The sequence below is a fragment of the Diabrotica virgifera genome, chromosome 7, assembly GCF_917563875.1.
Source record: "Diabrotica virgifera virgifera chromosome 7, PGI_DIABVI_V3a".
Classification (NCBI taxonomy): Eukaryota; Metazoa; Arthropoda; class Insecta; order Coleoptera; family Chrysomelidae; genus Diabrotica; species Diabrotica virgifera.
In genome coordinates this window covers 176266826-176282220 of record NC_065449.1, presented here as the reverse complement: position 1 = coordinate 176282220, position 15395 = coordinate 176266826, and the positions used below count along the sequence as shown (strand labels likewise).

Sequence of the window (15395 nt, the reverse complement as noted above, 5' to 3'; positions counted from 1 at the left end):
TCGAACGTCCTAACTTATACTACAGTGTCGCACCCGCTTGATAATCAATTAAAAAAACAAAGGGGTTTTCGATATTTTATTGCAAAAAACTCTTCGGGATTTCATCAATCAATGTTTAAAGAATATCTACGTACCTTGGCAACATTGAAATTTTTAGACAAATGTCCGATTTAGGTTTAAAAATGGCCGATTTTGTAATTTTCAAAATTTTTAATCGCTTATATAACAAAAAATATTAACTTAAGAGAAAAATCACGTAAAGACCTTTTTTGTTTGGAATGATTTAAAAAACCTAAAAAAAATTATTCGGTGCAAAAAGAATAATTTTAGGAAAAACCCCTAATCTTTCCCCTCGCCTGGCAAGGTCTTATGCTCTTCAAAATCGCCTGTCATTGTACACATTTCTTCTAAATGACTTACTCAAACACATACTTAAATTTAAACCTTACAGGAGAAAGTTTATTTTACCCCCTAAATTTGCACTTTTCAATTCACCTGGTAGATACACGTGCACCGCTGCTGCCTGCCAGGTCATGGTTTTTAGCCTTGGTGTGCTATAAATTATCACTAGACAAATTTCTAGCCTTACAGGACGACCGTTAGTCGGAGGGTTCACTAGCTCTTAGACTATTCACAGCAAATGTTTCTTGCACATTTGTCCACAATATTCATATTCTTGACGCCACTTAAATTAGTGTGGATAATCGTCTTCACTAGCTCTTAGACTATTCACAGCAAATGTTTCTTGCACATTTGTCCACAATATTCATATTCTTGACGCCACTTAAATTAGTGTGGATAATCGTCAGTATATTTTTTGAACATTCAATATACACTAATTATTCAGTCGACGAGAATGATTTCTTTTATTGAATTAACTATATAATAATTATTTTAGCTCCTGTGGAATTGGTAACATTATTAAATACTGCCGGTTTATTCAAAACTGCCTTAGATATTTGCACGACGTTTGAATTGTCATATGCAAGCATTTTCGAAGTACTAACAAAGAACTGTGTCTCATTGACGGAAGAAGAAAATCCCAGTGCTTGGAACTGGCTGGTAGAAAACGATTTGCAAGGTAAGGTTGTCCTAATTGAGGCGCTTAGAGTAGCAGTGGCCTAAGCCACAATTGGGCGTTTTTAGATTATTATATCAATAAAAGCAGCAACATTAATTAAATCTTCGGATTAACAAGGGTCTACACAACCTACCTCTATATTTGGCTAAATGCCGCTACATAATTTGTAGCGCTATCCCATAAGCATAATGGAAATACTAATGCAAAGATTGCATTTGCATATCTCAAAATTTCGTTTTTGCAGTTAGGCCACTGTTGCTCTGAGCGCCTCAATTTTAAAGTAAAGTAATCTCTTGTTTACTCCACCATAATTTTTCACCACTCTTCACGGTTCTGTACGTCTTGTTGCTATTTCTTGGATATTCGTTTAATGTCGTCCATCCAGCGGGTTGGGGGTCGTCCTCTGCTGCGTTCGTCTTCTCTTGAGCGCCAGTCAATTAGCTTTCTGGTCCATCTTGAGTCTTTTAGTCTCGCTATGTGACCTACCGAATTCCATTTCAGCTAGGCTATACGTTCGACGACATCAGTGATACCTGTTCTTTTCCTTAGGCCTTGATTCCTTATTTTGTCTTTTTTTGTAACGCTGAGAATCAATCTTTCCATGCGCCTTTGTGCCAGTCGCATTTTTAGTGCTGTTGTTTTTGTGAGGGCGAGAGTTTCTGCTCCGTATGCCATTATAGGAAGAACGCATTGGTCAAATGTTGCTCTTAAAGATGTTCCAAATATTTGGACCAAATATTTGGTCAACGGTATAAGGATGGGGAAGCACAAGTAGGGCAAACACCCCATTAATGATCCAGAGCGATACGCCCTAGTCAATCAATCATGGTAATGCTCAACACTAAAATAAATTCCGGAGTAAGTCCTCCGATCGGTTCTCCGGGGAGGACAGTTTTGAATTCATCACAAGATAATAAATTGAAGTGCAGAAAGAATATCAAGATCTGTACATGGAATGTCAAAACCTTATATAAAGCAGGAAAAATCAATAATGCAATACAGGAGATGAAGAGAATGCATATTGAAATCATGGGAATAGCAGAAATGAGATGGCCAGATTCTGGGGAAATACAAGTGGAAAATCACAAGGTATACTACTCGGGAAAAAGTGATGGATCACATGAATATGGAGTCGGATTTATCGTATCAAGCAAAGTTGCCAAATGCGTTACTAACTTTACGCCAATATCAGAGAGAGTGATGTTACTACAAGTACAAGCCAACCCCGTCAATATAAATATTATCCAAGTTTATGCTCCCACTGCAGACAAAGAAGAGGAAGAAGCTATTGAGTTTTATGAGAAAATCAACAGAATTATACAGAAAATTCCACGACAGGAAGTTCTTATCGTTATGGGAGACTTTAATGCCAATATTGGAGCTGGAGATAAGACGCAGTACATCGGCGCACATGTACTTTGAGTCAGAAACGACAGAGGAGACCTCCTAGAAAAATTCGCAGAAGTCTCAGAACTCGTTGTCACTAACACATTTTTCCAATTACCACCTCGAAAGCTGTACACATGGAAATCCCCTCAAGACAAACCCGGGAGAATTATTAGAAATCAAATAGATTACATTTTAGTAAACAAAAGATTCCGAAACAGCTTTACATCTGTCAAGACTTATCCTGGAGCAGACTTAGAGACGGACCACGTTCCACTGGTGGGAGTATTTCGCGTCAAACTCAAAATAGTGCAGAAATAGAATCCACAATCATACGACCTACGTATGCTAAAAGACCCTGACACGAAAATGAGGGTCCAAGCCACGTTAAACGAGCAAGTGACTGCAATTAGGGACGCATCGAACGAAGAACAAATGATCAAACAGATGACCGAAACAGTTCAAAATGTAAAGGATAGACACTTAAAGGCAGATAAATTAACCAAGAAGAAATCATGGATGACAGATGAGATCCTGAAACTAATGGACGAAAGAAGAAATGCAAAATATGACCCCGACACATACAAAACAATCAATATATCAATAAGAAGGAAAATTAGAGAAGCGAAAGAAAAAGAAGCAATCGAGAGATGCCAAGAAATTGAGATTCTACAATCAAAGTACGATAGTCACAATGTACGTAGGAAAGTTAAAGAACTCACAGGTGGACTAAGACGGAGACAGAGAGGAAATCTAACTGATTCTGACGGAAACATCATCTTAGATAAACAGAGTAAAATTAGAACGTGGAAAAAATATCTAGAAAAACTATTTGAAGACCAAAGAGATAACACCTTTGAGCTAGAAGAAGAGGTAAAGGATGGCAAAGCAGCAGGTCCCGATAATATACAAGCAGAACTACTCAAACTGATGGACAACGAATCAATAGCAATAATCACAAAGATGTTCAACAACATATACAACTGTGGACAAATACCAACAGAATGGCTGAAGTCTGAGTTTATTGCACTTCCAAAAAAACCAGGAGCCAAAAAGTGCGAAGAATACCGTACGATAAGCCTGATGAGTCATCTCCTAAAATTGTTCCTAAAGGTAATCCATACGAGAATTTACAAGCTATGTGAAAGTCAAATTTCGCCCAACCAGTTCGGGTTCATAAATGCTGTTGGTACGAGAGAGGCTTTGTTTTCAATACAAGTCTTATTCCAGAGATGCAGAGACGTAAATTGCGACATATACGCATGTCTGGTTGATTACGAGAAGGCGTTTGATCGAGTACAACACGCCAAGATGATGCAAATACTAAAAGAAGCAGGAATTAACAACCAAGATCTGAAAATAATTAGAAACCTTTACTGGAATCAGACTGCAAACCTCAGAGTTGACGGTGAACTCACCGAATATGTCAAAATCATGCGTGGAGTGAGGCAAGGCTGCATTTTGTCCCTAATTTTCAATCTTTACTCTGAAAAAATATTTATCGAAGCTTTGCACGAAACTGAAAAAGGTATTCTACTAAACGGGTACCGGCTAAATAATATCAGGTATGCAGATGACACCATAGTATTTGCGGACAACCTAGAAGACCTACAAGTCCTCATGGACAAAATCACTTACTACAGTCAAAAATATGGACTCAATATAAACGTAAAGAAAACAAAGCTTATGATCGTCAGCAAGAAAAAGATAATAGATGGTCAACTCTATATCAACCAAACCCCTGTAGAAAGAGTGAGGCACTACAACTACCTCGGCACCATAATAAATGAAGAATGGACCAATAACCAAGAAATAAGAGCGCGCATCGGAAAAGCTAGATCAATCTTCAACCGTATGGGGGCGTTTTTCAAGAGCCACAACCTTTCTCTTGGTATAAAAGTAAGAATGCTGAGATGTTACGTCTTCTCTGTCCTTTTTTATGGTGTTGAATCATGGACCTTGAACGAGGATATGTGCCGAAAATTGGAAGCATTTGAGATGTGGCTATATTGGAGAATTCTTAAAATCCCATGGACTGATCGGGTCACAAATGAGGAGGTTCTTAGAAAAATGGGGAAGAACCGAGAAATACTAACCACCATCAAATCTCGAAAGTTGGAATACTTTGGACACATTATGCGAAATGAATCCAGATATGCCCTCCTACAAGCCATCCTGCAAGGAAAAATATTTGGAAAGCGAGGTCCAGGAAGAAGAAGAACATCCTGGTTAAAGAACCTCAGAACCTGGTTCAACACAACATCTGTGCATCTTTTCCCCGTTGCTGCAGATAAAGTGAAGATTGCCATGATGATCGCCAACATTCGTCACGGATAGGCACATCAAGAAGAAGAAGAAAGATGTCTCTTAGTGAACCATACACCGCCCAAGCAAGTGTTATTCGTTGTTGAATTTCACAGGTCTGCTTATTCTGAAATAAATTTGGTCTGAAGATACGTTTTCTAATTCTTGTAGAATTTGTTGTGCTTCACCCAGATCTTCGGTAATAAGTACTATATCGTCGGCAAAACGCAGATGATTGAGCATTTCCCTGTCTTTTTTATTCCTCTATTTTCACACTAGCATTTTAAAGGCGTATTCGAGGACCGTTATAAATAATTTAGGTGAGAGACTGTCGCCCTGGTTTTGTTTTTGCTTTTGTTTACTAATACAGTTTTGTTTTAGATCTTCCAGTTAATAGGGATAGTGCAGCTGATGTAGTTTGGCAGTTCCTACAGGATTGCTTGGAAAAATATGAAAAACCTTGCATGACTACGCTACATTATGTGGTTTGCAAAAAGATTATAGGTATGAGAGTATATTTTCCCCATTGGCTTGTAGCTTCTTACAAGGTATGTATACATTTTTATCTTTAACTTAACTGTCTGAATGTCATTCTGATGGGTTTGCAGATGAAACGATAGATACAGCGTTTGCAAGATACAGGGTTGTGAATTGGAAAACGAGCCATAGGAAACTTAATGTAAAATTTTAAACTCTTGAATTACTGCTTCTCTAATTATTTTATTTCAAAAGGCATGGCAAACTATTTGTAGAGGATTGAAATCTGTATTGAAAACAAATGTTAAAATTATGTGTATTAAAATAATGTGTATAACGGGTGCGTTTGGTCACAATGAAGTTATTATATTAACAATATTTAAACTGTCAATATTTTTATTTTATCATTTATTGTTTAAAAAACAATAAAGTTCATGAGATATCCTCAGTTGGTGAGAAATTATTAATACTATAGATGTTTTATTCAGTCAATAGTGTACGGAATGTCAGTTAAATAGTAAGTGTGTGGCCTATTTTTTAAATTTTTAAAATGTATTACATTTTTCAAAATTCTGGAATGTGTTTACGTCGTAGAACAATTTTAACTTTTGTTTTTAATACAGATTTCAATCCTCTACAGATAGCTTCTCGTGACGTTTGATGTAAAATAATTAGGGAAGCAGGAATTCAACAGTTTAGAATTTTACATTGAGTTTCCTATGGCCCGTATTACGATTCTCCACCCGGTATATTAAATTGTGGTTTTCTTTATTTCATAATTTATGAAAATTATAACTACATTTATGTCAGCTACATATAAGAGGATTATATAAATTATCACATAATTTTACTACAATACTAATATTTTGTTAAGCAACCCTTGGTTTGAAAAAGTGCAGCAACTCTTATAGTTATGTTATCTATTCATCTTGCTACTATTTATTTTAAATGGGCATTATGGTTCCAATGAAAAATAATTCTCTCTATCAACTGAACTTTGTTTGTTATTACTTCCTCGGCGAATTTCCTTTTTAGACACTCCATTAGACATTTTCGGTGGGGTTCATGCCTGATGAATTGCTGAGCCACGGCAATAGAGGAATTTCTTGTCCTACAAAAAATGTTTTAATGCTATTAGCCGTATGGCAAGGTGCTCTATCCTGGATAAAGACCTTGTGATCATTACCAAATCATTCGATCATTTGTGGAACCAGTTTTGTCTACAAGACTCTTTTAAACTGCTTCGGTCGCACGGTTCCTTCTACCAAATATAAACGTCCCATTCCTTTATAGTCTAGTCGCAACATAGGGGGTCCCGTGGACACTTTTAGTTCGCCGTGATTTGTTGGTGGTATTATAGGTTTTTTGGGTCGCTGAATCCAATGGAAGTAGTCTGGAAGCCCAAATGTGGTGCGTTTAATTGTTATTAACAAATTATGGTAAAATTAGGTGTTTTTCAGGAATTATTAGAAGCACTGTAAATAAATTGATAGTGTTAAGGTCTTCTCTGGTGTATTTTTGGTCGCTGAATCGAATGCGACTAGTCGCGATTACTCAAAATGTGTTCTTATTTTGTTAATGACAAAATAATTGTTTATTCGCCGAAAAGCTCGAAATGCGCTATCTACAGCAAGTTTGTAGTCGTTTTCATAGTATTTTTATACGCTAAATCGATTGCCGCTAGTCATGATAGCTTAAACTACATTCCGACTTTGTTATTAATAAATTATTGCAAAAATAACGGTTTATAGTCAATACTTTTCAAGTTATTTGGTTTTTTTGTTGAAAAATGAACATATTCACTCGCAAATAACTCGAAAAGTATTGACTTGGTGAAAAAACTGTATAGAACAAACGTTGCTTAGAATTAATCAGTTTATCCAATTCCGGACTTATTTTAAAGGTTTCTTCTTTCACCCTCGAAACGGGATGAAACTCACCCCCAGGGTAAAAGCACACATCGGCACAATATCACTTGTTTTGTTTGATATGTTAGCTACGTGCATGCCAAATTTCATGTCATATCATTTTTTTTTAAGTTTAGAGCAAAAACCGTGAGTAAACGTACTATAAACCGTTATTTTTGCAATAATTTATTAATAACAAAGTCGGAACGTGGTTTAATCTATCACGACTAGTGACAATCGATTTAGCGTATAAAAATACTATGAAAAAGACTACAAACTTGCTGTAGATTTCGAGCTTTTTGGCGAATAAACAATTATTTTGTTATTAACAAAATAAGAGCACATTTTGAGTAATCGCGACTAGTCGCATTCGATTTAGCGACCAAAAATACACCAGAGAAGACCTTAAAACTATCAATTTATTTACAGGGCTTGTAATAATTCCCGAAAAACACCTAATTTTATCATAATTTGTTAATAACAATTAAACGCACCACATTTGGGCTTCCAGACCACTTCCATTGGATTCAGCGACCCAAAAAACCTATAATACCACCATCAAATCGCGGCAAACCAAAAGTGTCCACGAGACCCCCTATGTTGCGACTAGACTATTACACACTCACTACAGACCTGACGATTACTGATATAATTCTTTATATTACTCACTATTACACACTCACTGCAGACCTGACGATTACTGATATAATTCTTTTTATTACACATCCCTTCTCATGTTTTTCGCCTGGACGTCTTAGCCTTCTGTCGTTTATTTTTGGACTTCTACCTCTACCAGCTCCTTCCATCGATATCTATCTTGAACATGATATTTACTTCCAATTTGTTCCGGCTATTTTTTTATGTCATATCCATCCCATCTGTGGTCTTCCTCTTGGTCGTTTAACTTTGGTCTTTTTTCTAACAGTGTAGCCTGCGAAGCTCCATTTTAGTTTGGCAATTTTTGTTGTGATCTCCTCGACTTTTGAAGCTATTTCCTTGTGGCATTTTGATAATTAACTATTTTGATTGGGAAATAAGCCACAAATAAATTGAAAAAATAATTTTATTAACGTTTCAACGCCCAAATCGGATGTCGTCAAAATATTGGCAATAAATAATATAACGCAACTCATAAATATTGGCAATATCATTTTAAAGTCTTATACTTTAAAATGTATAATACAGGGTGTCCCCGAAAATAGTGCGTTCCTTTAAGGTATGGATATAATACACAATGTAGAACAAAAGAGTCCTACAACATTTTTTTCTAAAGTTAACCGTTTCAAAAAAAAAATTACATTGTTCGCCATATAAGCGAACTTTTATTTTCATAGAATTAACTAATTTGGAATCACTGTACAAGAACTGTTTGTGATTTAGTTTATTGACACCACAAAAATGTAGACTGTCAGACAGGTACACCTGCAAAATAATTGTACCACCCCATGTTTGAAAATCCAACAAAACAAGAATTTGTTTGTTTGTTTAGGATGAAGACAGGGTTTAATGTAAATATTTATGACTAAAATGCTGCAACTATTTTTGAATTGTGATTGTCTATGTTTAGATTTTTGTATACATAGTTGTCAGATTTCAATTTGCATACCAAAATGTATTTTGGTTTTTTAGCCAAACGGTTGCATTTAGAAAAAAAAAATGTTATAAGGACTTTTTTGCTCTACATGGTGCCTTCTACCTATACCTTTAAGGAACGCACTATTTTCGGGGACACCCTGTATATGTATAAATTGCCGATATAAATGAGTCAGATTAAATAAATTATTAGAAGAATTTTTTACTGAGCAACAACATTTTTGTTTAATTTGTCATATTTTGACAACGACATCCGATTTGGGCGTCGAAACGTTAATAAAATTATTTTTCAATTTAATTGTGGCTTATTTCCCAATCAAAATAGTTAATCCTCGACTTTTGTTTTTGATCTTACCCAGTCGTTTCTCCCTCTAATTGAGAGTCGTGTACCTAATATGGTCTATAACAAAAGAAATTTGGGCAACCGACGGATCTTTACATCTACCCATCTAAAAAAAAAAGGTTTTATGATTAGAAGTTGACCAAACGAAAGTTGAAACACCAATCACTAATTTAAATACAAAAACTAAAGTTGGAGTCACTGTATTTTGTAAGGCGCGTCGAATAATATATCGCTTGTACTAAATCGGTGACTTTAAAACATTACTTCCAATTGCAACTCTATAGCCGGAAGTGCGAGGTCAAATTTCTTACCTTTAATACCATACTTGGGTTATAGGCTTTCATTCGACACCTCATTTGTCTTTCTATCTGGTCTAATGACGGAGTAGTTGTGTTTACAAAGTCTCTGGGATAGACAGGGAGGGATACTTCAACGTTTTCACATTTTCTAAAATGGGCGAAAACAAAATTTTTTTACTGAAGTTTTTTTCTTTTAAATAATTTGTTTATTATATTTATTATTTTTTCTTCTTCTTACTTCTTCTATTTTAAATAAATTTATTAGTTTTTCTATTTTGTTAATTTCTTGTGTTAATTTTCTACTTTGGCAACGCTGTTCTGACATAGACATACCTACGAAACGAATTTGTTTGGAGGCCCGGCATTTCTATATCTTTTATATCGTTTTAAATGCATATTAAATGCGGTTCTGTTTCACCCATTAAAGACGCACACCAACGTTAGATTCTTTCCTAACTTATAAAATAAACGTAATCAAAAAAGGAACTGAAAATAAAGTGATGTAATAGTGTAAAAAATACACAAATGCTAATTAAAATTATGCTCAAAATGTTGCGTACACAGGGTACAATGAAAATAAAATCAGTCCGCTTTGGTCCGACCATCCGCTTTGGTCGTCCGAACGCACCCATTGTTTGTGTCTTTTTATGGAACACATGAAATAAATTATAGCATTACAGAAATAATAAAAATTGAAATTAACTATTTTTGTAAATAAAATAGTAAATACCACCATTTTATTTTAAAATGAGCTTATTTGACGTTTAAATTTCCACTTCGGAAATCGTTCTCTTCTCAAAATACAATATATTAAAATAGCTTCAGAACAAAATTAAAAATTGATCACGCTATATATTGAAAACTTGAAACTCTGCATTACTGAAAGGGTTAATAGCTATATTTATATAAATTTAAAATAAAATGCATCATCAAATGATCCATTATTGCTATTGTTAAATTATCCGATTATTTTGGAATCTGTTGCAATATATGTTTCTTTTTTTTTATTATTCTTAGTGACAGTCTAAACTTTATATTTATTTTCAAGGTTCGAAATCCTGCCGAGTTTTTAAGATTATTACATGGTTCCGGAAGATTAGAAGAAGCAATTGAATTTACCAGCGAGTATATACTATCTGCAATGGGTTATGGTAAAGAATTTTTCGGTTTTACACAACCTCTAGCTCCAACGTCACCTGCTTTTTGTTTACCTGTCTACGCCATCCAAAGGTTAATTGACGAATTAAAAATACAGAATTCCATGAGTCTGGAGCAACCTTATCTGAAGGTAAATTATTTATCTCCATTAATTGTACCGGGTATCTCAGGAACCGTTTATAGTACAACTTTGAGAAAAAGATATTTATAACAAAAGTTGCCTCGAGAAAAGCCTGGAAATTATTTTCATAATTGTAGGTTCACCGCTAGAGGGCGTAATTGAATATCAAAAATTAAAAAATCAAAATTTTACAAAATTTGCCGAACAAAAGGGCACTGGAAATCCGATTGTCGTATTCTTCATAAAATTCTGCGCATATTTGATTTTACAAGTTTAAGTCTACCTTTGCAAATAAGAGGTGGGGGTGAGTGGGAACCTTGTTATGAAAAAATGGCTGTAAGTCCGGTTCTGCTAAATCGAATTTTGCAAACTTGGTCTTGTTGAAAACAGCTCTTTTTCGTCAATGTAAGAGTTATAATTTAGAAACAGTCTATTAAGTAATATGCCAGCTAGGAGGCGTTATTTAATTATTTTCAGAAATCTAGATTTCTTTGGAAAATATTAAATACAAGTATGTATTTTTAATCCTTTATTACAAAATTAGATCAAATTAGAACAGAATATCGAAAACCGCATGTCGATACCTTTTTTCTATCTCGAGATATCTTAACAAATGTGTAAATTTTAAACATAACTGTTACTGTCACCGGTAAACGAAGTTAGGGAAAGGTAGTGTGCTGTGGAAAAAACAAAGAAACATGTTTTAGATGTCAACGTGTATTAATTAAAACAACAATAGGACAAACAACACTATAAAATCTAACAAAGAAATAAAAACAACTACTTAGTGACGACTTGAATGTTCAAATTATGGCCCATAATTTTCGATGCAAGTATTTACTCTGTAAGAGTATATTGAACAGCAGTCTCAATTTCTGCTCTCGCATTGCTTTGCATGGCGTTTCCTACTCTCTGGATAATGTTTTCTCGAGTAGTGGGCCTAGCGGCAAAAACAAGGTCTTTAATCCGTCCCCATAAATAAAAGTCTAAAACAGTTAAATCTGGTGATCTAGCTAGCCAAAAAATAGGCTTCCACGTCCTATCCATCTATCAGCCAATGACCCATCTAAAAAATCTCTTACTACTCTGGAAAAATGCGCGGGACAACCATCGTGCTGAAACAACATGGACCTACGAACTGCTAGCGGTACATCTTCCAGAAGAAGATTCCTTAAAAAAATTAGATAGCGTTCACCAATAATAGCATTATCGAAAAGAAAGGGTCCAATTATCTGACTATTACCACAACTGTTTGGTGTGGGGGCGGTTTGGTATTTCACTTTTATTTAGGTATGGGGACGGATTAAAGACCTTGTTTTTGCATCTAGGCCTATTCGAGAAAAAGTGATCCATAGAATACGAAACCCCATTCAAAGCATTTCGAGAGCAGAAATTAAGACTGCTGTTCAATCTACTTTTGAAAGAGTAAATGCTTAAATCAAAAATGATGGTCAATAATTTGAACATTTAAGTCGTCATTAAGTAGTTGTTGTTATTTCTTTGTTATAATTTATAGTGTTGTTTGTCTTATTGTTGTTTTAATTAATTATATACGTTGAGATCTGGAAAATGTTTCTTTGTTTTTTCCACAGCACACTACCTTTCCTTAACTTCGTTTACCGGTGACAGTAACGGTTAGGTTTAAAATTTACACGTTTCTTAAGATATCTCGAGACAGAAAAAAGGTATCAACATGCGGTTTTCGCTATTCTGCTGCTAATTTGATCTAATTTTGTAACACAGGATTAAAACTGCATACTTGTTATTAATATTTTCCAAAGAAAACTAGATTTCTGAAAATAATTAAATAACGCCTCCTAGCTGGCATATTACTTAATAGACTGTTTCGAAATTATAACTCTTACATTGACGAAAAAGAGCTGTTTTTAACAAGACCAAGTTTGCAAAATTCTATTTAGCAGAATTCTACTTACAGCCATTTTTTCATAACAAGGTTCTCACTCACTCCCACCTCTTCTTTGAAAATATAGACTTAATCTTATTTGCAAATATAGACTTAAACTTGTGAAATCAAATATGCGCAAAATTTTATGAAGAATACGATGATCGGATTTCCAGTGCCCTTCCATTAGGGAAATTTTGTAAAATTTTGATTTTTTAATTTTTTATATTCAATTACGCCCTCTGGCGGTAAACCTACAATTAGGAAAATAATTTCCAGCTACAGATTTAATTTTAGAAAAATCTTTATATAAGGTTTTTTTTTGTAAAATTTTCTGAATTTATCAATGGTCATGTCAGTTTTTTTCAAACATTTATATTTTCGAAGTTATTTAAAAAAACATCTATTTTTGCAATTGTTTTGTTTAATAAAAAATGAAGCACCCACTTCTCGAGTAGAACTTTTTGATATGTTGTTTATTAAACATTTCTTAATGAAATTACAAAAAGTTTTATCTTGTTTGATTTTCTCCGAAGTGAAAATCTATATGCACTCCCCTAATCCGGAATCACGTTATTCCTCAATACGGAATAACTACACACAGTCTCGCAATCACGGAATCAAAATATCCAACAACCACACACTTATACCCAAGCAACGACTCGACATCCGACTGGCACCTGCCAACGAAGTTATCCTTCAATGCAGAACCGCTCTGTGGCAGGCTCCGGCTCAATACGTCGCAGCACTGCGGTTGTTCCCAACTCAATCCGTTGGGAACTGGGTGGCCACCGGCTGGTGGCTCGGGTGAGTTTCTTTCAGCTCAGTACGCTGGGTGGAACTAAGTTTCTATTGTCTCGATCGCAATTTTGTGTTGTGATCGACGACCATTTTGGGCGGCCTCATCTCCTAACACTCGTCCATGGTGGTGGAAGCATAGTGGGACTGGTTCGATGCGCGTACGGTTCCTGCCGGTGAGCGGAATGTGTAGCTAGAGCACAAAGCCAAACTGATTATCGGATATTTCGGTGTCTTCACATATCCGTTTGTCTATTGCTTTTTCCATATTTTCATAGGATAACTACGTAGTTTTATGACTATTTAGTTTGAGCAGTCTGGTATATCTCATTTGTTTTTGTAAACAGGTACAGCTGGTTCCTAAAAAAACTGATACGACTCTTAGTAAGATTTGATCATTTTGAGCAGTGTATTTTATTGTTTTGACATTATATTATATTTATTATGACATATAAATAATAAAATAAACAAACAAACAACAAACAACTGATTACATAATATGTTAATTCATAAATTGTAATTATTAAGGTCTAAATTTTGATATTATTTTGAATTCTTGCAGTTTTCGCATCTTCAAAAGGATTCTATTATAATCTCTCCAAAAGCGTAGGGTCTTCATGTCTTCAAGTTATCTGGCAAATTTTAAGATTTGACAGTGACAGTGACAGTATGTAAATTATAAGTATTTATCCTTCAAAATACACTGCTCAATTTTCTACAAAATACGCTTTAAGAGTCGTATCAGTTTTTTTTAGGAACCAGCTGTACCAATATACTGCTTCTCCATTCGTCTGGTATTTCTCCCACTTCTATAATTCTGTTAAATTCTATTATTATAATTAACTATTCTAAATGGGAAATAAGCCACAATTTAACAAAAAAAAAAAAAAAATTATTAACGTTTCAATTTAAAATTTTTAATGATTTGACAACGACGTCCGATGTGAACGTCGAAACGTCAATAAAATCTTTTTTTTAGTTAAATTGTGGTTTCCCATTTAGAATAGTTAATTACAAAAATGCGTCATTTTTATAGAGCCATCTATCCACAATTCGAAAAAATGTCTCGAATAAAAGTTGCTTATTTTTGCGTAAGCAATTCCTATTTAAGATTTTAAAGTTACCCCCCGGGTGTCGTGTTTCTTGTCATTAGATAGATTTTTGAAAAATATTGAAAACGTACTTTTCAGTATTTTGATCCGGTGTATATTTCGCGAGATATTCGACCGTCTCGCCACTTTTGGGACACCCTATACAAAAACATCAAAAAGTCATTAATTTAAGAAATCTGTTAATCTTTTCTTTAGTATGACTATTCCAAAAGATTATCAAATTGAGATACCACTGACAGTACGATATTAAATATTTTTTTGTTTTTTAGGAATATGAAAATTTGAAAACATTGTTTACCAAATATTTAGAAACTGCCACCAGAGTATCGAACCAGATGTGTCAAACAAAATTAACATCAGGATCCCTTAGAACGAATGTTTTTTCAATAGATGCTAGATAATACTTTCTTTAATCTTTTTTTTATACAATACATACTTTTAAGTAATAAAGACTTTTTTATTTACCGATTTCAATAGACAGATGACAACACCAAACATAAAATTAGAAGAAATTACCAGAGAACGGCAGTTCTCGTCAGTGCCGCACAACCCCAACAACAATACCCTACAAGCGACACTATATATACACGAAATTTTCGATTTTCCAAATCTGACTGAATTGAAAATTGAACCAAATCTCATGTTAAAGCTTAGGAAAAGACTCACCCATCCATATGTCAACTCTCCATTTTGGTCCAAGGGTGTGGAGTATACGGCCCTTCCCATTTAGGGTCTGTTTTTCGTTCTCGTCCCCAAAACTCCCAAAAATTTAAGTCCGATCTTTACGGCTTCTGATAATACTGATCATTACCTTGCCAACGGATGTCTAATTTTGAAAATCGGTTATACCATTCAAAAGTTGCCGAGCTCAGAAGTATGAATTTTCCCCGAAAAGTGCTCCGTTTTTTGGTTA

The 15395-nt window shown here is 34.6% G+C and overlaps 1 protein-coding gene across 1 annotated transcript in view; it reads left to right on the top strand.

Moving 5' to 3' along the window:
- LOC126888321 (nuclear pore complex protein Nup160 homolog) overlaps positions 1 to 14932 on the top strand; it is a 139147-nt gene extending 124215 nt beyond the window's left edge. The window contains exons 20-23 of the mRNA XM_050656457.1: positions 899 to 1081; positions 5153 to 5319; positions 10439 to 10678; positions 14752 to 14932. Coding sequence (XP_050512414.1) covers positions 899 to 1081; positions 5153 to 5319; positions 10439 to 10678; positions 14752 to 14883 — 722 coding nt within the window. The 3' untranslated portion in view covers positions 14884 to 14932. The remainder of the gene's footprint in view (positions 1 to 898; positions 1082 to 5152; positions 5320 to 10438; positions 10679 to 14751) is intronic.
- Positions 14933 to 15395: the final 463 nt, after the last annotated feature.